The sequence below is a fragment of the Sitodiplosis mosellana genome, unplaced genomic scaffold, assembly GCF_009176505.1.
Source record: "Sitodiplosis mosellana isolate CC-2019 unplaced genomic scaffold, AAFC_SMos_1.0 Smas_scaffold_11, whole genome shotgun sequence".
Classification (NCBI taxonomy): domain Eukaryota; kingdom Metazoa; phylum Arthropoda; class Insecta; order Diptera; family Cecidomyiidae; genus Sitodiplosis; species Sitodiplosis mosellana.
In genome coordinates, this window is record NW_022595253.1 from 1,590,142 (window position 1) to 1,617,382 (window position 27,241).

A 27,241-nucleotide genomic window follows, 5' to 3' on the forward strand; every position below is an offset into this window, starting at 1 on the left:
ACAAGCTATGGAGCTCCTCAAGGTGCTCATCAACATTTTGACACCCCAGCTCGTCCAAGTAACAGCTATATTCCACCTTCATAAAAGTTCCATCGGTCAATTCGTAACTTTGGTCAACCACGTAACACTTTTGGTATCCCAGAACGACGAGGCTATAATTAAGCAAAACTGTTGGTTCTAAATCCGTTGATCTGAATGAAACTGTTATTTATGTTTATAAGAATACTCCCTCTGTTGCGATAAAAAAAAATACGGAAAATGCATTTTTTCATTATTTAAGAAGACTGTACATGTACATAGTTGAGACAACTAAATAAAACAATTGTTTAGCACAAAAAAATCTTGTCTAATTTCAATTATCACGTTTCTGACAATATCAGCGACAATATTCTGAATTGAAATAAATCATATTTTATAGCATTGTGAGACGACTTACTGAACATTAAAACAAACAAATTTCGTCCGAACGGATTTTCTCAGTCTGTTTTAATATGATATATTTCGCAGCAATCGAACATTTTTCAAGTCACCAAATCTCCCACCATGTGCGCATCTGTGACATCAAACTAGTAACTAAACATCGCATATCTTGTCATTTCAAGGTTTATTGACATTGAACTTTTTTCTCAATGATAGGAAACTCTCTTAGTTCTTAAAACATACCAAAGAGGGCGCCAACAGCTGTACATAGAAATGTCCATAAGAAAGCGCCCTCTTTGTCAAATATCTTGTTGTTGGTCAAGAAAAAGTATGTATAGTTTCCTGTTGTTGTTTTTTCTGTTTCATTTCTACTGCAATCCAACAAATTTCTTCAATTTTTGCAACGAAAGTGAATTCCATAATATATTTGCTTCAGAAAAAATTGACTTGAACGCAAGAGAAAAAAGGAGTTTTTCGGAAAAAAAATATATCAATTAATTCAATCAAGTATGCAAGCACATTAACGCATATTTACCGCATTATAATATGACGATAATAATCAGATATTTATCTGAACCTTCAAATCACATGTTTTTTCTCTCGTATATTATGTAAAAATGCTGTATTGACGTGACTTTCTTCATGTATAGTCTCACCTATTGATGATTGAAGGGGATCATTTATTTCTTTGGCGGTGAATAATCACATGCAAATATTTTTATGATTTCAAAGGAAAGCGCCGTGTATTGTCATATAAATTTATATAAAATTTACAATTTAATTGTGTCGTATACCAAGAAAATGAATTACTGACTGTTATTTTACATGATTTAATTGAGTTGCAAAGCATACAAGTCGCACGCAATTATTCCATCAGACAAATATTTTCACATGAATACTTTATTGGGGACTCAATACTAATCGAATATTAAGTAAGGCTCATTACAAATCGTGAAATAAAATTAACAAAGCGTGAAATAAAAATGACACAACGGGTAATAAAAATGACAAATTAGTTCCATAAAGAACCTTCTTCATTTAACCAGATTATGTACACTATATAAACTTTTAATGAAGGTGTTCTGTTCTTTGCTTAAATTCAATAAAAAATCAATAGATGGCGCTGCATTTCTCTGTATAAATCATGCAAGTTAAAGCTATTTTGGTTTGTGTCTGCGATAATTTAAAGCTGTTTATAGTCAATTGATTGTTGTCTTTGACAATAGTGGAAAGCTGTTGAAGGTTCTTTGACAAAAATTAACAATAACAATATTGAACGAATATTGGTCAGAATTATTGCAAAATATGTTATTTTCATGCCCGTTTTGTCAAAGTTAATTTCCTATTTTGGCAATTTTATTGCCACTTGTGTCAAAATTAATTTCTCAACGTGGCAATTTGATTGAAAGAAATGTTAATTTTATTGCAAGTTTTGTTAAATTTATTTATAATTTTTGTCAAATTTATGGAACCAATTTGTCATTTTTATTTCACACTTTGTTAATTTTATTTCAAGATTTGTATTTAACCTATTAAGTAAGCATAGAATTCTTAACATCGGCCAACCAGTGAATGCATCTTCATCAATAATCATGTTCGAAATTGACAGAAGATTCATTAAATTTGGGAACATAATTGAGAGAAATGTCGACTATGACTCATATTAAACCAGGAACCGCAACGAAATTAGGCTACAACAAAATCACAACAACATTGGTGGACACAATGTGATAGGGGCATTAAAAAAAAATGATCAAATAATAGTAAGAAATTGTAATATAATACAAAGAATGTTATACTTTGTACTGGAATATCGAAAGACGAAATAACTTATTTTCGCACGAAATTAGTTAAACTGACTAGTCGGTTACCATACATAATTATACATTCGGCTTAAAATAACAAGAAAATGGTGTAAAAAGGTTATACTATGAATTTACATTTTTTTTGTAATATAAATACTCTTGGCAACGATTTTTTTTCAATGTTAAAATCTTAACTCAACGAATATGCTGCCTTGACATGAACACATCTCGAACAATATGTGTTGTAAGTCCACATCTAATTCGAAATCATTGATAAAAACTGAAATTATTTTTGTAGAACTTCATAATAACCAAAAAACCAATCTTTCACTTAATCACCTAACCGTTAACCGACGATTTTTTCCGTTTGCCAATTTTTTTGTTGAGTGAACACCTTTGGTAACAGTTTCGACAGACGGACTGATTTACATTCGAATATTGACGCAAAAAATGATGATGAAGATCCAATTCAAAGTGATTGTAAATAGATAAATGATGCGCTACCTTGCCGCTACTATCAAATGTATTTTTGTGGGGATAAAATCAATTTTTCGAATCAATATAAATAGCGAAAATGCAGGATATGAAATCAAAACTGATTCAGTCATTGCTCGAAGATGATTTGTAAGGTGTGTGTGTGTGTGTTATCGTGTGTTCAAAAATGCTTCGATGCAAAGCGAGTCTTTAATCAAATTTTCTTACATTCCAGGTATTTGTACCGTTGACACTGTTAGTGGCAGTTAATGCTGGTCTTTTGTCATACGGAGAAGCACCATCTCAGGCTGTTCATCCAGTACAACACGTATCCATCCAACAATTACCTGTTCACCATTTGCCCATTCAGCAATTGCCTCTCCAACATATCCCAGTTCAACACGCGGCAGTTCCAGTTCAGCATTTTCCAATCCAAGAACATGTGCATATTCAAAACGTCCCGGTGCCAGCACCAACGAGTCAAATTGTATCTGTCCAGAAAACAATTGTGAAGGAAATTGAAGTGTGTACTTTTTTAAACAAATCCAATTGTAACGAATTCTGAGTGCCATTGCTAAATATTTTCTGTATTCAACAAATTTTTTGTTTGAAAAGGTTCCCTATCCAGTGGACAAATACGTCAAAGTCGATCGTCACATTTCAGTTCCCGTTGATCGTTACATTCGCGTTGACCGACCATATGAAGTGATCAAATACGTTCAAGAGCCATACATCGTGAGAGTTGAACGGCCATATCATCTTCCGATCGAAACAAAAGTATCCGTACCGAAACCGATTGTCGAAGTTGAACCAATCCTTTCTGAGCCTCAACACATTGTAAAAGAAGTTGAATCAAAACCCGTTCAGCCACACAATGAGTACCTTCCCCCACCACCAGCTGAACCTAAGAATAAATACTTACCTCCCAAGAATGAGTACATACCACCCGCTCAAGCTGCTCCACAGCCAGAAAATCTTAAATACTTACCGCCGAAACAAAATCAACCAGAGACAAAATCACAATTTGTCCCACCACCACCCTTGCCACAGCCGCTCCCACGGCCCGAATACCTTCCAGCCTCGAAAAATTGAAAAGTCTACGGAAAAGTTGAACGTTATTTCTCGCATCTGATTGTTGTTTTTCATAGTTTTACTGTTATATAATTTATAAATGTTTCGAAATAAATAAATTGAACATTCTAAAAACCTTCTGTGATTTCGCCATCTATATATATAAAACTCATTGTGCGTGTGTCCTATTTTTTTTTATTTTCATGATTTTTTAATTCTTGGTTTTAATGGTGAATATGTCGTTAGAATTCTCGCGGCTTAAATAGCAGATTCACATATCAGTTTTGATTTTCGAATCGCTAGTTATAGAATATAGCCGGTGGTTCATTTACGCTTTCATTCTTAATAACTACATTTAGCTTTTTGGAACCGTTTATTGTCTCGCAATGAAGTACAATTCCGTGTTTGGCTGTAAATCACATAAATATGAATGCGGAAAATGAAAAACGGCCAACGAATTTCATGCTAGAAAAACAAATTCAGATAAATGAGTGCTTTCTGGTTGACTTTCGCAGTTTCCATGTGGAAATTGAAAAAAAACCGCATACAATTTTTTTCATGGGCCCTAGCATGTTGTTTACAAGAAATATAGACCACATGATAGAATATATACAGTCATGGACTAAATTGAGCGTACGACTGCCAGAAAAATGTATCGCGGACTATTTCATGAACCTAATTTATTTTTTTCAATCAATTCTTTGCACTGTTTGTTGCGTAATTATGTGAACTAATAGTAACCGAGAGAATTTTGATTTTTTTTTCACTCACAAATGGTAAGTTATTTTGACATCTTGTCTTGATCAAATTTACTTTACTCATCAAGTGCTACAACTATGCTGAACATGTCAATCCCAAAAACTAACTCCCTTAAAAAATAAACGCTGAAGTACCACAATGTGGAGTCCATGTAGTACTCTTATATGGATCATTTCGTATTAACGGATTTTTGGCTGACAAGATGTTGTTTTTTTGCTAGAAAATATTGAGCAAATTTCCAGTTCTTGATGTGAACAAAAAATTATCTCTTCTAGTCATCTCCAAAAAACAACATCTTGTCAGCCAAAAATCCGTTAATACGAAATGATCCATATAAGAGTACTACATGGACTCCACATTGTGGTACTTCAGCGTTTATTTTTTAAGGGAGTTAGTTTTTGGGATTGACAAGTTCAGCATAGTTGTAGCACTTGATGAGTAAAGTAAATTTGATCAAGACAAGATGTCAAAATAACTTACCATTCGTGAGTTATAACCTCAAATCTCAAATAAATGGCGCTATTTTGACATCAGCTGTCATACTTTCACGGCTGTATCTTTTAAAGTACTTGAAATATTTGGTTGGTTATTATTGCATTTTGTTGGTCTAACCTCAAGCTTTCAAACGCCGGTTAAGATGCTTCAATATCATTCTTGGTTCAAGAAATATTCATATGTGTTGAAGGTGATAAAAGTGAAAAATAAAAAAAAAGTTTAACCGTCTCCATTTCCCAAACAACGGTTCGGTGGAGCAAAACATATATATCATTTCGAAGCAACATGAGCTTGTGCATCATACTGTATCCCCCCCTATTTCAATTTCCATGAATTTTCTCTATTTAAACAAATATTAAACGGACCGTACGCTCAATTTTGTCCAGCACAAAAATGACATTCATCTACATTTTTCAATAAAAATCACAAAATCCAAATAAAAAAATTCAAAATTCTCTCGGTTACTATTAGTTCACATAATTACGCAACAAACAGTGCAAAGAATTGATTGAAAAAAATAAATTAGGTTCATGAAATAGTCCGCGATACATTTTTCGTACGCTCAATTTAGTCCATGACTGTAGATATCTCATCTATGTAAACCAAAAGCACCGAAAATTAATTTCCTCCTTCATCGCATTATATTTTCATCTAGCACGCACATCTCTTGCGATTTAACGCAGACAAATGATAAAATCACGGGACAAATTCTAATCACGATAGAAATTCGTGCGTTAGTTTCCTTCTTCTTCTGCATTCCATTTCATGGATTTGGTGTTGTTGTTGTTGTTTTTTTCTTTGCTTCGAATTATTGTCTAAGCGCGCGACCACAAAAAACCAACGTATTTGTGACAAAAGGAGACCAAGTTTAGCACGTACCACAGGCCATATATACCTAATATAAATGAATGTGAAACATAGCGCGCACAGGATATCGGGCAAATTGAATACCAAGTGACACGTTTCACATTTTCAGTTTTAGGAACATTTGCGACCCAAATAAAAGGCAACGCGCTCGCTTATGCCCCCACAAACACACACGCATACACACATAAGTTTACATTTGTTTTGATTTCCCATGCGACATTTTGCTCATTTCACAGATTCGCACAGCCGCCAACGTAACAAACACAAGCTTTTATGAATTATTGCGGCTCTTTTCAAATTCCATTTGTGGATTACCGAGAAAAACAGATCATTTATTGCTTGTATTTTTATCATTATTATGCCGTGGTAAACGATGGAGATTTTTTTTACATACTAGATCTGGGGCTGTTGAGAGATTTTCATGAATGAAATTTTTCCAACTATTTTTTCCTTGGTACAATTTTCGTCAATCTACGTTTTTCCTTTTTTTAAATATACATTTTACTGGGATTGAAGACGTTTGAACCAAAAGTACTTACTACCGAAAAGAGACTACTACTCTCAACATAGGTTTCCGTTTCAATTAGTAAAAATTTATAGTGAAGCGCAATGTCCAATTCAATATTTATTGCTTGACTTTCGTTTGAGTTAATGATATTGGTCAGTTGTGCTTTCTTTTTTGATTGCTATCGTCGAGAGTGCCTTTTCCAATTTCATCCACTACATTTCAAAATAAGAAGAAAAAAACGGAGGGAACGAACAACGATGCAGATTTTCAAATCTCAGCGGATTAAACATTGAATCTCCGGTTAACCCAGCGAAGACACGATGCTTATTTGACATAAAAAGTCTGTATGCATTGCATGCACACTTACCTTGATGACTGCTTCAACATTTCAGTAATCGTTGTCGGTGTGTGTGTTTATCATGTAGTTTGGAACTATTGCCGGAAAGTAGGCAACACAGGCAAAATAGATATATAAACACAGTGCACATCTTTGACATACAAAAAAATGGTCGTTATTTGGTAATGTGAGTAAATAATTAAGTAAAGTGATTTTAGTGTGCAAAAACGGAGCGAGATTAAGAGAGATTTAATATTGCTTTGGGATCACATCAAGTGTGCGACTGGGAGCATTGCATCGATTTGCTGATGATGATTTCAACTACGAACAATCTCTTTCCGTTCGATTTGAGCATTTAATGTTCACTTTGGATTAATTCAATATTCAACGTGTTTATTTTTTTTTTTTCGACTGAGTATATCCGTGCATCTCAAACGATGTTTAGATATCGTCATTTAAAAATGCAAATTCTGCACACACACACACACAGTCAAAACATTCCAGCGCACACACTCATGTAACGAAGTTGGCAGTTATGTCAAAGACGAAAACCATAAAAGTGCAAGCACGGCAAAAAGAGCACTGATTAAATTGTAAACGTGTTACTAGATTTTAGTGCTTAAAATAAAAGTAAATAGTCGAAACCATGTAATACTATCATACACATTTTAATTTGAATATTGATTGTGAATTTCTTCACTCGGAAAACTAATTTCGTTTAGCGCAGTTCATTCACATACACACACACACTTTTGTATCATTTCAACTGGTGAAAAGGTAGAAATGCAAATTGAAAATTGAGTTTAGCATAATCAACCAAATAGATTTTATCAGTATCTATATAGATTGAAATAGGACGCCCGGATACTGATTGCAATACGAATCGCATTCGAAAACCTGTACCAGACATTTGTTTCATTGAATTACCACAGATATGCGTTGATAGATGATGATAGTGTCTGTGTTCGATTCACGTTAATATTCTTGTTATGAGAAATGGCTTGGTTGTAAAGGATACAAAGCGAAGAGATAGCCGACCATTCTGATTATATATTGTTTTGGTAGAGAATGTGTCATAAATTGAAATGCTTGGTTAACCATTTATCATGACCGACACATTTTGAAAACCACACTCTCACTCAAACGCACACACACACACACACACACACAGATGCTTAGCACAGCAAATCTTATGCAATATTCCATTTACGAAATTAAATCCCTGGCGTTGGGCCATCTCTTCAACGGGGCAACAAATGAATAAACAAATACCGTACGCAACCACCAATACACATACGATATAATATAGATATGGGTTTCGATTCAATCCATTTACACTCCATACACAATTTATTATTATATGGCAAATTCATTCCATAATTATCGAAGTGATATGGATATGGTGGCGTATACACAGATTTACCATGTTCAACACTCCTTAATCATTTATTCACGACTCGTGAATCACGACGAGAGAGAGAGAGAGAGAGAGAGAGAGAGAGAGAGAGAGAGAGAGAGTGAGCAGCATCTAAGAAGGTGTGAAATTGCTACGGTTTGCTGTGATTTTCCCCGTACAGCATCCGATTTATCTTGTGTTCAAAGAGAGATGCGATGTGTGAACGTAACGTTGAACCGTATGCACAATTGTGCTTGTATAAAAAGTACGATAACAAACTTGATTGAATCTGCAACATGTGCGAAAAGTGTTAGCGACTTAATAATACATTTTAATAAAGTATTCTGAAAAAAGAAAAGTCATTCGAGATAGAAAAACGTAAATCATAAATTCGTAGAGTTTTTGCACACACACACATACACCAAAAAAAAAACAGTGTGGTGCGGCACATGTTCAATGAATTTGATTTTGTTGCGTCATGCGATGATGATTCATCTCGAGATACATAAATAATAATCAATCATTTCGATATGTCATCCGACTAAGCCATTTTAATACATCACACGAAAACAAGAGACTGTTACTTTCTCTTGACGCGTGCGCGCATCACAAACACAATAATTTCATTAAATATATCTGATATCTTTGCAACATATTTCGTTGTTGGCTCAAACTCAAAATCAACGATAATTTCTTCAAATATTTTATCAAACTAAATACATCACATCTCTGTTTCATCCTGCGTCATACGCTACTTTATACAATCGAGATAATTATATCATCCATTATGATTTTTCTTATACTATAGCATGTACTTGTTGGTTGATCTTTGCTCCTTTGTGATTCATCATATTAAACTAACATTGACGGATTATGCTTACACTTGGCTTCGCTTTTTCCGTTGTTTCAATATGATTTCTCTATATTTGATGGATATTTTTGTCTAATTTAATGGATACGATATTATGTTCCAAGTGCCGCACTATGAATATTACATTTCATTTGTTTCCATATCAACTGAAAAATGAAGACTTAAAATAATGGAGGTTGCAAAAAATTAACTGGAAACGATGGTCTTATCGTGGGCTTTTCACTGAATTGAGACAGAACAGGAACTCGATTTAATGGTGTCGAAATTGAACGCACTGTGGTTGAAGTAAATGCAAATTTGAATGGCTTCAATGGTGGTAGTGGTTTCAATGGTGGCAATGGAGGTAATGGTGACAGTTTTGGCAGAGGCTTCACAGTCTCAGCCAAACAAGTTGCAATCAAATATAGCATAAAAATTATCTGCAAGTAAAAACGTAAATTAAACTAATTATAACTCATAAATCCGTTTGTTTATTTACCAATAGCTTCATTGTATTCGATGATGGTACCATGTGCGTTCTTTGTAGATAAAAAAATGATTATCATCAGCATATTGGACACGATTTTTATACTAGATGCATTCATCTTCCCACCATAGACCACATTGACATTTCGATGATATTTTTCTTACTCGTATTTCTTCAAACTCTAAAAGCCGCAAAATGTATTAGCTTAATTGCATATTAATTGGAAGAGTTTAAAGCGCATTGTGATACTACTAACCTAGATACTATAGACTGCTGCAAATAAAATACTATCAATTTCGATCAATTTTCAACAGAGTTAAAATGAAATAAAAAAATATTGGGAAAAAAATGAATGATGAATTTGTAGTGATAACGACAGCGCCTTAGTATGTATGTGTATGAATAGAAAAAATAGACCAACAAACTCAGACAAAGTTGATCACCAAGACAAAAAGACAAAGTAGAAACTGTTTAAAATGCAGATTTCGATATTATTTTTATTTTATTGAATAAATAAACTCATATGAAATGACGGTGTGCTGTGTGAAATGCCATTTTCTTTAGATTGCTCAAATTTGAACCGAAAATAGATGCTTCGTGTTCAATATTGCATTCCATATCTAATTTGCATTTTGAATGGTCATTTCAATTTTTCGTTTTTATTTCTTACTTCTTCAAAATGCAATAGATTGAGATAAAATTGAAATTAAAATACGCAGACGCAAAACAGTATTCCATGAATATCATTCGAATCTTGATTTTTTTTTTCTCTCTCTATTTAAGAATGATGTTGAAGGCTTCTTATGTACTTTTTACTACCTATTATTCATTCATTCGCATTCGTTATTCCCCAATCAAATGAAATGAGTATGCACACTGTGTCATACTGCGAATCCAATTAAAATGATAAATCGAGAGAAAAAAAGATAGAAGGAATGGAACATTCTCCGTGAGATGCTATAAATAATAAATGAAGTCGTCCTATTCCATTTGCTTCCAACTAATTCATTATAATTCGAAAAAAAAATAAGAAGCTCATTAAAGTTTAATGCAATTTCATTGAAAATAGCATTAGCTTATAACAGATGATGTGCAACAGCTTTTTATTATCGGTGAAGATAAGACAACCTGTTGGCTAAAATTCTAGCTACACTACAAGTCAATATAAAGCAATCTGTTTTAAGATGTTTTGTACAGATTTAAGATGGATTTATTGCAAACAATCGCCTTTTCATATCGAATTGCCAAGTTTGTGTGCCACGGTAAATGTGAGAGAAAATAAAGATTTTGCATCGCATTTCCGAAACTTGTGTTTCCAAAAAGAAAAGAAAAAAGTTCAGAAGACCAGAAAGATGCGAAGAACGAGGCATCTTTAATTTAAGTCAAAAATGGAATTGTGAATGGCAAGGGATACAGCTGAATATGTGTTAAAAAAAAGTTACATGAATGCTAACGTCACGTATGGCTGCCACCTTTGTCTAGATCAAATTTTCTTGTTTTGCAGCGTGCTCTAATTGAATTTTCTAGTTTCGCTATTTAACGCTTTCGGTTCATTCTCTCAGGCGGTACAATTTTGTACTATCATTACTGCGTTGCTTTTTTAAGCAACTGCCATTCCATGCGGTATTGTTCGCTTGAGCATGCATCGACCTTCGACATATTGTTCCCATGCCAATTACCGTTCAGTATGTGTATGTACGCCTCACATTATTTGTCTTCTCAATCTTCTCTAAAAACGACATTTTGCACAATTCAAAGCCGCCTAGCTGTACATTGTCTCAGACGACGGAAAAGTTTTGCATCCATTTAATGTATTATGTGTCTTGGTATTTTCCAATGATGCTACATCGTCAACAAGAACGATGTCTATTCACATGGGAAAGTGAATTTTTGTTTTTAATTCAACTTTGACTAGACAAAACATGAATGAAGAAAAACTTGCATATACGAACGAAAAAGCCAGCAAACAAGGTAATTAAAGTAAGTCAAATTTTAGTAAGATTCTCCTGAGCGCACAAAAGTGATTTTATAAAGCTTCTTCTTCAGACTTCTCCACAAAGTTATTCTGAAAACTCACATTGAAATTAGGAGCAGCGTAAAATGAAGTCTTCGATGAAATAATAATAATATGGTATACTCACCTGAAGAATGATTTTCATAATTTTGTTACTCGAATAAAATGAATTATACCATTTTTTTAATGCAAGCCAGCATCACGAATCCATTCCGTGTGCAAATATTGTAACTGAGCAGTCAGTTTACTAATTTCGGACAAAAATGAATTACTTTGATTGATATTTCAGTACAACGTGTAGTGTACTGCTTAAGTTGCTTAATTTGGGACAAAGTGATTTTCTTAGAACAAAAAAAATTAATTCAATCAACTAAAATCAACTGAAGTTATAGTCAGTCATTTTTTTTTCACACGGGATCCATATTCAATTTTGTACTTTTGTTTCTGCTCGTAGCTTGTGTAAAATCCATTAGCATGCACTTTTACACCGTATGCATATTAATCGACGACAAGTGGTACAGCGACACTTGAATTTGCTTGCAATCGAATACGTTTCACAAGTCGTTTGAGTGGACTCGATTTAATATTGATGAGGGGATTTGTGATTTGTTACAGAAAAAGAACTCTCACAGAAAAATATGCAGTTATCACATCAGTCAAGATAGGAGATAGTGGTAAGAAGAGGATGAGGGAGACGAAGAGAGAAATAGAACATGAAGTACCTTACGTTTCATCCAATATGGGCATCATGCCATTGTGGTAAACGTATTCGAACTAAGCGCAAATGAAAAATGGCTCAACATGATCCAAATGAACGTGAAATTGTATCGTTTCCTACGTGGAGAATATGCATTGATTTCCCAGCGGTGTATTAAAACCATAGCTTAACACTTTTGTAGGAGAGCAAAAACGTATGTAAGCTATTCACTTAGAAAAAGTATTCATTTCGGAAAATAATCAACATATGATCCACCTCATTTAGAGAATATTTTTGGACTTTGAAATTGTTTTCCAATAAAAAATGTTACTATAAAAAAAACCGAAAAAAAAATTTATATTTTCTACATAGAAAAGTCATTCCGAAAACTCAGGTAGGGTTGACCACCTATTCATCTGCGTTCAACTGGGCTTCGTGTAGGATATATGCACGATGCAAAATTGTTGAAAACACCCAAGATATATGACACGTTGCGATTTCTGCACGTCTATTTATCATGATTCATTTTCATCGCACAGTGTCGAGCTGATTCTTTTTTGTCGATAAGCATCATGCTTGTTTTATGTGTTCAATGTGCAATCCATGTTTCGGAACTTTGAGCTTGATTCGTTGAGTGTAGCGATGATTTTTCGATTGTATGCTTTGGAGCATCATTCGCGACAGCGTTGCACGAATATTGCAGTAATCAATACGAGAAAGCGCTCGAATCTGTATGATGAGTCAAATGTTGTCAAATGAACAGAAATCTATCTCTAGCGATGTGGCAATGCAGCAAAGGACAAAAAAAAAATGTCAGCATCACTGTAATTATCGTCAACAAAACAAAGCATAAATCCGAGCACGTATGTGATGAACGAGTGGTTCGAAACGACTGCACAACCGTGAAAAAAGGTTTCGAAACGAATGAATGTAGTTAGTGAAGGTAAAAATATGCAGATGATATGGTGAGTGTATTCGATTTGATACAGTGTTGTTATGTGAAAATGTGTCACAGCATATTTTCACCTTCGCCAGCAGTAAGAATGCGCAAGTGAGCATCCAAGAGATTCGTAAATGCGTGCAAACAAATTGCAGTAGGCAAATTATTGGAATTTTTCAAATGAAAAAAGAAAATGAAACAAATTCGCTCGATATGAGTAGAACATTCCTCATCTGCTGTTTTGATTGAACATGTTTCGAAAATATTTTCATCTTGATTTATCATGAATTCTCAAGCGAAAGTATTTGTGATGACACAAGTTGAACTGAGTGTTCATCCGAATCGCAAATGTGTTCATTTTTTAATAAGAACAACCAGAACGAATCCAAAGTATGCGGAAGATAGATTTCAAGAGATTTTTGCTGTCAGACGAGTTGATTTAACACAAGCATGCCGTTTCATTCGGCATTCGAATCACTGCCTTTCAATTACACACGTTGATTGATCGTGCAAATTGCACTGACCATTAAAGTGTGCGGTTGGTATTGAATCTGTTTTGCTCTGAGGTGAAATACTATTTGCCTTTCTGATTATGTCGAGTGATACCAGCGTCTATCCGATTCGTGTCTGTCGACTGGTTCCGGTGTTTGTTGTATTGCTGTTGCTTCTCCGTACAAATATTGTTTTCGTAAATAATTAATTTACTGACTGAACATTACTGATGCTCATCAATTATGGATTACATCCGAAGAGCACTCCAAAAAGAGAAGAGCGAGAAAAAAAACGCAACGAGCCGACTTGTGATACAGCCGAATAAATATCGTGACTGGTTGTCAGTGGTGCGACGGTGTCCAAATTAGTTGGCCAAGTCGAAATTTCAGCAAGATAAATTTCATAATTATTTCTTCTCTTCCCTTCGTCGCATCACAAATAATGCTGGTAATTTGGCAACATCTCTTGCCAAATGATTCGTTCTCGTTCTTCATTTATCAGGCTGTCGAAAGAAAGGGCAAAAAAACCATCACAGCCTTCACAGCTTATACGATGTGTTTGTATTGCAATAATGATGCTCAAATCGGTAGCGAGTTTGCATGACCGAAACTTTGTCTGACCCACGAAATCAACTGCTTCGCTAATGAACAATTCCGACTCAGTTTGGCATTTACATTCAGCTTATCGATCGATACATGTATGCAACTATTCAAAATACACGTAGAGAGGCATTGCCTTGTAAGCGATTTATCCATCCGATTGAAACACATTGAAGAACATGCACACACACACACACACACACACACACACACACACACACACACAATTCACAATAAAATAATGTGGCACAGAGAATTCTCCAGAGAATTCTCTGCTAAACGCAGAAAAAAAAGTATTTCATATGGGACGTTGGATTGACAATCATTCTTTCCACTCATGCTCTCTCACGCACACTTACCACTCTTTTTTGTTTTCTTCTTCTTCTTCTTCTTCTGCATTCGCCCGTTCGACGTTGACGTTAAATCGAATCTCAGTGGAACGGCTCAGGAAATGGTAGCTCTCAACGAGGAGAACTGAGTGAAACAAATCGAACCGAACCATACACATCTCATCGAAATAAAGTAAAAAGTTTTGGGGCAAATATAATTTAGTTAGGTGTCAAGTAAAGTTTTATTGCTTGTTGCTGTCAATATTGTTGTCTTTTCTCTCTCTCTATGTCTCTCTTTGTGCCACTCTTCATGTGCTGTCGTGCCTTATATGTTCCACTTTACGCACAAGATCACACTCACTCATTCATTCGCCGCTAACACGAACCAACGAAACTTTTTCATAAAAACGAAACAATAAATTCAATATAAAGAAATTATCTACGGCAATGGATGGAGAACATATCAAGAAACGGGGGCGCACAGCAAATTGCTCAGAAGAAATACAGAAGTATAGAAAGGCACAAAGCAACAACGGAAAGAAAGAAAAAAACTATATTAAAACCGTTCGTATGTTTTCAATAAATAAATTTCTTTACGCATTTCAGGCACAACCGGCAATCTCGCATCTGCTGCAATAACATCAAACCATCGTATCGCATACTAAATAAACAGATGTTTAATAAATGAAATCGATCGGCAAAGACAACAAGAGAAAAAAACGCACAACGCATTTTATGAAAACGGCAAATTGAAAAGCTTTTTTTCTGCGAACAGGGTGTCATATGTGATGATTTCCATCTAAGCATTCAGTGTGACATGTTTTCATCGTTTTCTTTGTGTTTTTCTTTCCTTCATTGATGAATTCGACTTTCATCAAAGTCATACACATTTTTTGGGCAAATGAAAATTGAATACATTCCAACGTATTTTCTCTCCCATTTTTTTGCACCGGCGTTATTCCATAACTCGGTTTATTTTGTTGAATTACATTTTATTCATTCAAAATTCGAATTCTTGAATAAAGTGTGTGACGATAAACTTTTCTCCCAAAAACTTGACCCTATAAATTCAAACAGAGGGAGCTATCACTCAAGCATATTCTCAGGGGATGAAAAGAATGCTGTACAAAACTGCCACCTTTTCATATTTACGCAGCAAATCGTTTATAATAAAGTTGCATATTCAAGTAGATTAAGTTGAAACTTTTTCATCATTTCAATCAACTGCAAATTCGTCGAAACCTTCGTTAATGTCTTCAAATCCAGCAGTCTTTTAGGTTAATTTAAACCGAATTTTCATGCAAAGAATTCCCAAAATACTTCATTCTCTCCAATAAGTACTCGAGATATGCTGGACACTGAGTGTGAGCTGTGAAGAATGCCTTGTGAAGAGCACCGTGTACTTTTTGGACAAACGCACACAAATAATCAAATTCAAGGAGCCCTTTCTCGAAATTACCGCAGTCACCTAATGAATAATGAAAATGCTGTGAACGATCACGTCCACTCAGATTGCCATGGTAAGTGCGAGAGAATTCTAATGAAAAATGAAATTATCTTGCTTGCGCAGGAGACAAGCGCATCGATAAATTTTAGCTACAGGTCAAACGAAACGCAAACATTGTCACTTGGCTTTCGAACAAATTGTGCCAGTGTCTGCACGGGCAGCAATACTACGTGTTTGTATTGCGATTTTTTTGTTTCATCCCTATCGTCTCATTCCTTTTCCCCGAAATGAAATCAAGTATACTGGCGGTAGCCATGCCAGAAGATTTTCATTAATAACAATGAACAGAACAAAAACAAATGACCCAAAAATATTGTTTTTATTAGACGTGTGCTGTTTCTTCGGGTATTCGCACTCAAACAACTGAAACGAACGAACGAATGAACGAACGGAGTAGTATGCCTGAACTTTATTAAATATTCGGTGAATGAGAGCAAAGCAAAGACAAAATATTTATATTCAAAACACACGATGACCTTTTTCGTTGGTTTTGCGGCTTTCCGTAAAGCTCGCAAGCGCAATTCATTCATAGTTAATTTTAATACCATTTGAGACAAACTATGGAACAAGATGGACAACGATACTACCGAATGGTTTCTATCTCTGTCTCTCTATCATAAGCTCTCATTCCGTTTCAGTACAATCTTCGTTTTCGCTCTCTTACTCTGACTCTCTCTCTCTCTCTCTCTCTCTCTCTCTCTCTTTCTCTTTCTCTTTCTCTTTCTCTTACCATCAAACAACAGCCTCAATGAAAACATTCAATCAAAACTTTGGCAATAAAGTGGTACTGCTGGACGACACATGATAAAGTTAATGAATACAACGTAGCGACCAAAGTGTCAATTTGCAAATATTTCGGGGGGAAATACGTGGTCAACATTCAGAAAGAGATGAGATTTTTTTTTCAAATTATTCTGAGCGTTAAGACGACTCTACGCTAGATGTGATCGAATTTCATATGGAAAGTTCATAAAAGCACCACATCACGTGAGGTGAGAACTTTTGAAAAATGGAAATTTTCCAAAGAGCGGTTAAAAATGAAACACAATGAACAATGCATAGCACAAAATGCAAGAAAAACTGGCTTGAATTGAAAATCGTTGCAAGAAATGTGTGGTTGATGGTGAAAATGAAGTGGCCATCGTTTTCATCGTCATAATGTATGGAAGAATAATTATCTCCGTGGTTGACGCTCACATTCATTTTACCGAGAACGAACAATGAAAAACGAAAGTTTCTATAGACACAAGTGTAACCGAACATGCAAACAAACCGCAACCGAAACGATTGAAATACGAACAAGCACGTTTGCATATTTGTGGCGATGAATCGTCTGACTTTTTATTTTCTGGTATTTTTATGACTTGTGCCGAGGAAAAATGGAACAAAAGTCGACACACACACACACACACGCACACACATCCATACTCACATACACTGAACTGAATTTGGATGGAAAGCAGAATCGAATAACGTCGAGTACAATGATGTTGCAACGGGAGAGCCACAAAGAGCAAACGTAAAAAAGATAAACAACAAATGCTTCGTACGTGGCATGAATACAATAAATTGTTGAATTTGGCAAACATCTTGTACCGCACCACCCAAATATATGCATATGGCGCAGCAACCATTTTAACCAATGGAATTACGGTGTGTTACTTCGTTTTTTCTTCTTCTTCTTCTACTTTCTTAGCTTTCATACATATTTTTCACAATCATATTTCTGAATAGCTGGGCTGTACTGTACTGTGCTTGTCTCTGTGTATCACAACGCACGGCAGCCTTGTGAATGTGAATCGTTCACAACCACAAAAAGACAAACCTTTATGCAGAAACCATGGCATTTTGAATGTATGTACAGATAAAAGCAAATTGAACAAAGAAAACATAGGCATATTTGTCATGTGAGTATAGGTAGTATGTTATTCGTACAGTTCACATTGCGAATATGGAGTTTATTTGCCTGTCTACCGACATCTCAATCCAGATCACGTATACAAAATAACACCAATATGTATTATTTTTCGATTGCATCGCCCACCACCAACAACTACCAACAAATTTGTCTTACAAATATTTAATGCCATGAGGTATCCAACAACAACAACAACAACAAAGAAATACCCAAATCATAAATATATGAGAAAAGGCGTAATATTCTGTAACACAAACCGCATATAATATGCGGAAGATTGACTTCGTGCGCTCGCCATGGGTAAATTAGTTTGATGATATGAATCAGCGTTTCGTTCTTTGAAACAAAAGCACTTCGGTTGTTGCTATGTATAGGCCATCCGCCCGCTTGTATCCTCCGGAATTTTATGAGTTCCTAAATGAATGCGTTTATTTATTGGCGAATGGTACATGAATATTGCATTTTGATATCATAAAACCATGAATCCGGTTTTCATTTTACCGCAACCGTTCGAATGAAGGAGTCGTTTACACACCAGTCAATGGAATATTTATACTATGACAAAAAATGTGAGTTATTCTAGAACCAAAAGGTTTATAGTACTATGCCTAGAAAGACCTTAAAAATATACTTTTTTCTTCTTTTTTCATATTCATTTCATAATGGGAAAAATGAAATAACATCTGAATTATGAGTTCCTTTTTTTTGTGTTGAAAATGGAAACTGAATCGGATATTTTTCTCAAAGAATGTAATTAGCTTTCAAATGTAATATTAAAGCCGATGCTCATTTCGTTTTCCGCTTTGGATACTAATGAATGCATTTCGAATTGGTTTTTATACACATATGCAGTTTTTTTTTTTAAATCTTCATTTTACTGAAGAAAAATATTTCAGCAAACAGAATGGAGGATAGAAGCGATGTTACAAAATGACTTTTTTCATTAAGTTCTACCATGGAGTACATTTGCTATCGTGTACAATAACAACGATGAGCCTCTTCTGAGCCATTCAATATGCACAAAGAGAAGTTGGTATGTAAACAAATCTTCCGTTTGAATAAAAAAAATTATTATACATTTTCCTAACGAAACCATTTCCCTTCATTTCAGATGCTTTTTGAAAATTTCACCACACACTACAGCTTTGACTCTTTTATGCGGCTCAAAAAAGTTGTAAAGTGTACATTTCACTCAGACTCATACAAAATAAACAGTTTTTTTTTATGTGCTAGTGAAGTGCACATTAGTACTGCATTCATCACATATATAAATATGCGGGGGGAGGAGGGAATGATAACGGAGAAAATATTTTATTAGTCTGTAATAACTTGATTTGCTTCTATGATGAGAAAATTGTATGGTGGCATTGCTTCGAGATGGACATTTTTAATCTGTTAAATTACAATCTAAATGAGTTAATTTGCAGAAATTGGTATGGACAAGTCAAAAAAACAGCAAGTTTGACCGTTTGTCATCAACGCAATTAAAAGTTTTTGCCACAGTTTGATCATGAATGTATTTCAATTCATTGGTCTATAATAACACAATGACTAAACATATTCCACCAACTATGTAAATACACCGAAATATCATGCAACCGAACACGTTTTGCACATTTTTTTTGTTTGCCATCTAAGGTTTTGAAAATATTTTCATACGCTTTTTTTTCTCTTCAAATAAAAAGAGGTTGGAATGCTTTTTTCTGCCATCTTCTACATATATATTTCACTTATCACGTCTATTTGTTGATCATGTCTTGCCATGGCATGGGTAAGCTCGGAAAATTTCTCGCACGATTCACCCGTAATGTTTACGACAGAGAGAGGGAGAGAGAGGGAGAGAGAGCATGACAAGCAGCATGCAAATATTTACCATTTCTATCAACCGAATGGTGAACCATAAATGATTGTGATCCAATGGATGTTGTGCTGAATTAAAAATTCACTTGTGCCCGTCACGAAGATACCTGCCATAAGAACAGACACACAGGCATCTACTCCATACACATAAAGCCATCAAAATTGTGTAAACCACACATTCCCGACTAAAGTGCACTGTACAATTTTCATTGAAAAAATAAATATTTGCTGGCTGTGCTTCAGATTGAGTCAATTCAAAGTTGTGGTCGTCGTTGATTGCATCGAAAGTTATCCTGTTATTTGTTGATGATGTTGCCGTTGTTGCCGAAAAATTCTAAATTGACTAAAATCATTGCACTTAAACATTTTCCGCCTATCAAATGCTTCAAATGTTACACGCAGAATTCTCAAGTGTCTAGCATGAAAATGTTTGTTCGTAAATCGAAAGCAAACGTGATGTAGAGATAATGTGAGAAACCTTTTAATGAAGGTTTTATCAATGGGTGCCCTTAATCGAAATATTTGTCCCTTTTTGCAGAAAGACTCAACGAGAATGTATCGCAGCTTCAACGGTTCATCATCATCATCATCATCATCGTCAGGAAAAAGATGAAACGTGGGTTTGACATATTCGAATGCATTAAGTGCGATGTTAAACCATGACAGACACTTTCGTAGCAAATGTTGTTTACAATTTCAGTGCTGATTGTTGAATTCGATGGCAAAATAACTTTAGTTTTGTTGAAATTGTAGTTATCCATTTATATAGCATACATATTGAAAACGCTTAACAATATTTGATTAAAATGCTGCGGGCCATTTTGGAATGAACATTTAAATGGAATAGATTTTTTGGGTCGCATCCATCACATTCTGGTCGTAATAGTTTACAACATTTTGGCATTTATTGTGTACGGCAAAATGGATGGAGAAAGAACCGCATCGAACGTAGAAAATTTGTTAAATCACACTAATTTGGTTTGAATGTTAGTTTGTTGGATTGCGCATCCAATCTCTGTATTAATTGATTGATCTGGATTAGATGTGGTAGACAGAGTAGTTATCGTCGCCGAAGAGATTGAATTGCTCGATATAAATTGCCAGTGATTGGCCATCTTTCGGTTCGTCTGATTGCAAAATGATGTCGAAGGAAGACACAGTCTAATGTTCTTCCGCCAGAGGGAGAGAGATAGAGAGAGAGAGAGAGGAAGTTCGATAGTTTTGAGAGAAGTTTTTTGTTTTATTACCTTAGGTTATATGGAGAGACTCAATTTGATTTGATTAGTCAATCCAAGAGTTACCAATATATATTCAATCTGGTTACGAGCTTTCCTACCCCCCCTATAACCATTTAACTATTCAATGGAAAGGTGAAGAAAACTTTCGAAACATAAACTATAAAACAAATTGAATTTTCCAAATTTATCTTGATTGACTTGAATTTTAACATACATTCGTATATTTCATTCAATGATGATGTCGATGCGATACAAATTATTGTGGGGGCGGGGAATTGTTCATACGCATTTCTTTTTTTTTTTCTACGTGTGAATTTTGTTTTGAAACTGCAATGTAAACTTTTCTTAGCTATCTTTCGCTTTTATCAAATTCAATTAAAAGTGAAGCCATAAAAAGTTATGAATGTGAGCTAACACATACAAAACAAAATGTAGATTGCTTTCAAAGAAAGCCAATAGATTGATTTCGTCAAACTTTGTTTATTTAATTCTAAATTGGGTTTTCCGCACGTAATTCAAAGCATCGCAGATAGCAATTGCAACACATGCCTTGTATACAAAACATAATTTTTAACTGTACTTCAATCGTATCTCCAAAAGTACCACTTCACGTGTTTCTTCTTTTCAAAATATGCTTGATGCAAACTGGTGGCTGTCGGTGCCTTCATCGAAAACTTTAAACATGATCGAACGCAGAGTATTTGTAATTGCCACTTCAGATAGTATCTTTATGTGCAGCCGTTATCTGGTAAAGGTGATTGAATCCCGGTCGGCGTTCAACAGCACTCCTCTTCCAAACGGCAATTTGTTGTGAGCTTCGATTGAGTTAAGATTTGTTTGATCGCCATTACTGTGTAAATCGTGAAACAAATAAATAAAATGTAGTTTGTTCGTTTGTTTTTCGGGCGCAGGAAGTTTGACCGAGAGAACGTGAAGCCCATAAAATATATGTTATTGCGGTGCAACACGCGAACGGAATAATGTGCCGTTTGAATTGCAATTCAATTTAAACGCATTGAAAACGAGCCCATATGAAGTGTGCAAAAACAAATGCCTTTTTATAATTAGAGCCACGGTAGAAGGTAGCAACGGGCATTTGTGTGCCGTGGGAACTTTTCATTTGGAAACTTGTATTGCGATTATTATTCTTTGTATTGTCGAATGGTACTGACCGTTTCGAAACTATACGTGAATGCAATCAATCAGAGTGTTTTTGTGACGCACGTAAGTGTCGTAAATTCAAAAGGAATGAATGCAATTCCGGATGCTCATTGCTCAGCGGGTCGTAATCTTGAATGGCTCTGTAAATTTCAAATAAATTGTGACAATTTTTGCAATGGCAAAAGTTTTTTGGTTTTCCCATTTTTAATTTAAAGACCATTTATGCTATGGCCTACGACGACGACGACGACGATGATGATGACGCCATTGTTAGTAGTCGATGTTACACGCGGAAGTCTCGAATGGCAATTTCACATTTCTGTGCATGCCAAACAGAGCTGCTGAATGTTAATAACAGTCATCGGTTTTTTTGTACACGCAGTATTATTGGATGGCCCCGGTGGCAGCACCGCGGTCGCTAATAATCACGAGCTTTGGCGGTTTTTGTGGTAGCGCCGCTTTTTACGCCACCGCACAATCTGCTCGGGACTGGGTAGGACACGGACGACAAAACAATATCATTTCGTATAATGAACAGCAACAATTGTTATTATTTGTAATGCAAACTGATTGCTTTTTACCGTCGCACATGGCCATTCATTAAAACATTAAAAGGTATACACGCACAAACGCAGTTAAAGCCAAATATCCGTTTCACATGAAAATTTTAATCAAGCTTTTCGAAGTCGGGGCTTTAGCCCCGTTTTTTTTTTTTTTTTTTTCGCTTTTTCGCTGAAGCATTGAAACGTGTTTCCCATTAAATCCAAATAAATAGTTTCCCGTTGATTTGTTTGTTCGCTACACATGGCTTTTATTGTTCAAACAGGATGCACTTGTGCAAATAACCAAATAATAAGCATGACAATGTTTCAACATGATCGTTTTTTCGCTCTAAAATTTTAATGAGAATGCATTCATAACTTTCACGATTTTTTCTGTGCAAGCTTACGTAGTTATGTTTCGAAAATGGTTGCTTTCTTCGGTGTTAGTTCGTTGTTGGCACTTGGGTTGCAAGAAGTTTTCGGTCAGCACCTATATGAGATTGAACTAAAATTTCTATGATCGAATCATAGAAATTGGTTGCTTGTCGGCTAGTTGCAAATGACAGCTGCCAAATAGCTTACAATCCCCATTTGGGAGAATCGCGTAGGCAATTTTTTGATACTATCACTGTCTTGGTAACTAAAGCGTGATTTTAACTCAGGCCAAAGGATAATCTCAATATCATCTGCATCAAAGCCATACACACTTAATATGCAACAATGCATAACAATAAATTACATCGATGCGATAGAAAAAACAACAACATTACTTTCGACAAAATTAGCCGAAACCAATTTATCGTTTATAATTAAGTAAATAGCTTACTCTAGGGGTTTTTCTCTTTTCAAAATGAAGTCGCTGGCGATCTTTTGAATCAACTTTTTCCACTAAAAATGTTGAGAGTGAGAAAAAAAAATGAAGTGAAAAAGGCAATTTATTATCACCTATTTAAATATTCACAAAAAGTAGTCTCGAAACGAAAAAAGACAAACCAGCCCATGGTTTATACATATTGCCATTGTCCTGTGTCACAAAAAAAATAAATAAATATTCAAGTCACAAAATACATTACTTTTAAAACAGCAACACGAGAAAATAACAAAATAATTTAATAAAATGGGGGAATTGCGTCGGCTTTCTACCTGTGCGTCGTAAATCCCCAGTTGATTCTGTAAGTAAACCCAAAATGCTTGAAATATTTTTAATCTTAAACATAATGAACAAAATGCTAGACATCAACAACAACAGCAAAAAATCTTCGTGAAGCATAGAATCTCGACGCACAGTGGATAAGGTTGAAAATAACGTTATCCCATGGCTTTGGTGCACACAAACACAACAAAGAAAAGAAATTTATTATCGTTTTTATATCCAATCATTTTTTTTTTATCTTCTTTTTCTCCTTGTCGTATATTATTAAATAGACCTTTTTCATGTCACTTTATCCTCATCACGCGCAATCCAACGTTCGTTGTTCAAAACGCAAGTGAATAAAGCACACACACACACATACACACTCACCCGCTCATTTGTATTCATCCAGAATTATGTCCAAATTGAAAGTCGGTATCAATATGAAAAGGGAAAATTAGTCATCTGTTCGTCATTCAGTATTCAAATAGAAAAATTCCATTTTCCATTTGGATGCGATGACGTGCACGCGCTATGCTTGTGATGTGATGCTTTGATACCACTGATGCCATTGACAAAGTAACGCGAGAAAAAAAAACGCACAACGTCATAAACTTTGAAACCAGTGGAGTGAACTGGCGAATGGCATAGCGCGCCGAATACGATGCACAGTGAAAAGAGAAAATTTATTCAGATCTATCTACTCACATATGGAGTGCCACGATTAACATTCATTCAACATGCTGATCACGACTCCATCGACGGAGACCATTTTCATTTGTTTGTCGAGATGCACTCATTTGTTGTCGGTGCGTTGTGGCAACGATATACACATCAAACTGTATACTCAATCTATCCGTGGAATGAAAAGGAGCAGATCGTGCTCATTCCGAATTATTTGGGCGAAAAAGAATATTTTTCCTTTTTGTTTGTTCATACTGCAGATTACCTTTCAAATTAGTGGCACATGGCATTATTATATGTAAGAAATATTCAAATGTCTAGAAATGTTGGAACTGCTAACAAAGAAGAGAAGTTGGAACTTCCAACTTGAAAGTTAGTCAATGGCAAAAGTCATTCACGGTTCAACTTCACTTGTTATACGTATAAATTTGGTGTATTAGTTATATTGCATCCGTAGGTGATTGATCACTGATGAACATCTTGTCAAAGAAACGATGCTTCAGTGAGTCCATTTATTTTTAGTGCAAAATCTAGTCAATTTTGGACAATTATTTCGAAAATTATTGAGTATCATGACCAAAGATCAAACCAAATTCGATCCAATCAGTTTTAAATTGCTTGAAACAAGAGACATTTCATCTTGTATCGAATGAATTCTGGAAATATATCAAATAAAAAGTTGTAGCTCGCATGCATACATGGGTACTTCGCAGTTTGTATCCTGTTTTAAGTGCAATGAGTCCATTCAAATTTGTCGAAAATTTATCTCTTGATTTCTCATTTTCGATTCCGTTTCGTTTTTGGGAGGGTTTCGATTGGATTGGGCTACGAATTTTCGGTCGGTCCGTTATCGCAATGTGTGTATATGTGTATTCAAAATGGTATGTTGTGCAGGGCGCGCACACATCCGCTGCATGCACAGGAAGAACAATGTGAAAATGGAGAATGCCTGAGAAATCCTGAGGAAGCAGAATGGGACAGCGACAGACAGAGAGCTTGAAATATAGATGTCAAATTAACAACAATGGAGCAAAAGGCAGTCATGCAATATTCAATAGGTTTATAAGTTTTGTTGGTGCACTGCACTCAAAATCCCTTTGTCACTTGGGTTGTTGGTTTGGCATTCGATAAAAGCGCAAATCCCATTGTAATCTTCGAGCTAGTCAAGCACTGCTGCTTGTTATTTTCTGTTTCTTTTTCCTCTTTCTTGTTGTTTACGTCTCTCTCTCTCTCTCTCGCAGTGCCACATACGCCTCTTGCTATCTTTTACTTTGAATCCGATTTCGATTCGAGTTTTGCATGCTATTTGCCAGTTTTCTCCATATCCTTCATCCGCATTATACACTAAGCACGAAGCGTACACCAAAGTTACAATATTGCTGCTATCGTAGAGATTCACAACGTTGCTCGTTTCATTTCTGGCTCATTCTCTCATTCGGTCTCTTTCTGCCGGCAATGCGTCGGAGAGTTCATTTTGAAATCGATGGGAACAACACTGCTCTCGATCTATCTTATTTTTTCATTCGCTTGCCGGAATTTTATAACAAGACAGATAAATTTTTTTTTCAGCAAAAATTTGTTAATGATGCGTGAACGAATGAATTTATTGGCAATAACTTGCCGAATCGAATCGAATCGAATCGAAATTCGCATTATGGCTCATTCGTAGCAAATACGGCATGAAATTCAAAATCGTGTAAAATATAATAGCTGTTGCTGCTGTTGCATACCCGTTTGCAATACACATACGAACATAAATCGAATTCATTGCGAGTGTGTATGAAGTGCAGGTGCAGAACGAATGCAAAATGAATTGTGCACGAAATGTGATAGTCGTCGCTTTTCCACTACTTTGTTACATTTGTGGCATCGTACAAATAATTATTGCATGACATTTCCACTCCATGAAATCACTTCGGCTAATTCCATGCAATCAATTTATCAGCTCTACACTGAATAGTTCGATAAATTTATGCATGGCCTAATGAAACTCGGCCATTCTTCACCGACCAAATTAAATATCATTGTCATCCATTCTGAAACTGAATTCATCTGAATCATTCCTTAACGGTCCATGAATGTAATGGCTACAATCGGTAAAACTAATAACATAACACCAAGAAAAATGCCATAGTAGAGGTGCAATCGTTCAACTTATTCGCCTGACACATCCTTGGACACATCATTGTCGACTATGTACTAAATGGGTGTTGAAGGAATCATTTCCAGAGAGAAATTAAATCAAATGCATTTTATTTTTTGCGATGTCGTTGAAATGCAAATTATTAGCGTTGAAAATGCAGAAAACATGAACTTAAACTTTTCATCCCAAGTCGATGTTGAGACGTTTGAAGTAGGTACTTTTTCATTTCGTCCAATATTTCCGAATCGCTGCGCATACACGTAAGTACATACACACACTGAGCTCGCTTTGAATTTCTTATTAAAATCCAACCAAATGCATATTTCATAAGCGCTCAATAATTTCCACATCTCGTTTTCACCGTAGCTTCGATTTTTTTATTGGATGCTCGTTTCTCCACACTCGTATTTCGGTGTATCGATGCTGGCTCCAAACATTTCCAATTGCCTTCACATTCGATTGATCGGCTTTTGTGCACTGAAACGTTCCGTTAACAACGCAAAACACATGTAAAAT

General features: G+C 35.3%; 2 protein-coding genes across 2 annotated transcripts in view; both read left to right on the forward strand.

The window, feature by feature from the left end:
* Window positions 1-1,956, forward strand: part of LOC129567559 (uncharacterized) — a 3,433-nt gene extending 1,477 nt beyond the window's left edge. Inside the window, exon 5 of the mRNA XM_055444612.1 lies at window positions 1,937-1,956. Within this exon, the coding sequence (XP_055300587.1) occupies window positions 1,937-1,956 (20 nt within the window). The remainder of the gene's footprint in view (window positions 1-1,936) is intronic.
* A 719-nt stretch (window positions 1,957-2,675) lies between these two features.
* Window positions 2,676-3,791, forward strand: LOC129567560 (uncharacterized). Its single transcript, XM_055444613.1, has 3 exons — window positions 2,676-2,705; window positions 2,935-3,222; window positions 3,315-3,791. Exons 1-3 carry the CDS (start codon window positions 2,676-2,678, stop codon window positions 3,789-3,791), a joined length of 795 nt encoding a protein of 264 aa, XP_055300588.1.
* The last annotated feature ends 23,450 nt before the right edge of the window (window positions 3,792-27,241 follow it).

Excerpts from the sequence above, each read along its gene's own strand:
- LOC129567560 (XM_055444613.1), top strand. The coding sequence starts at position 2,676 with ATGATGATGAAGATCCAATTCAAAGTGATT. Across the intron at positions 2,706-2,934 it reads AGATCCAATTCAAAGTGATT|GTATTTGTACCGTTGACACT; the intron begins GTAAATAGATAA and ends CTTACATTCCAG. Across the intron at positions 3,223-3,314 it reads CAATTGTGAAGGAAATTGAA|GTTCCCTATCCAGTGGACAA; the intron begins GTGTGTACTTTT and ends TTGTTTGAAAAG.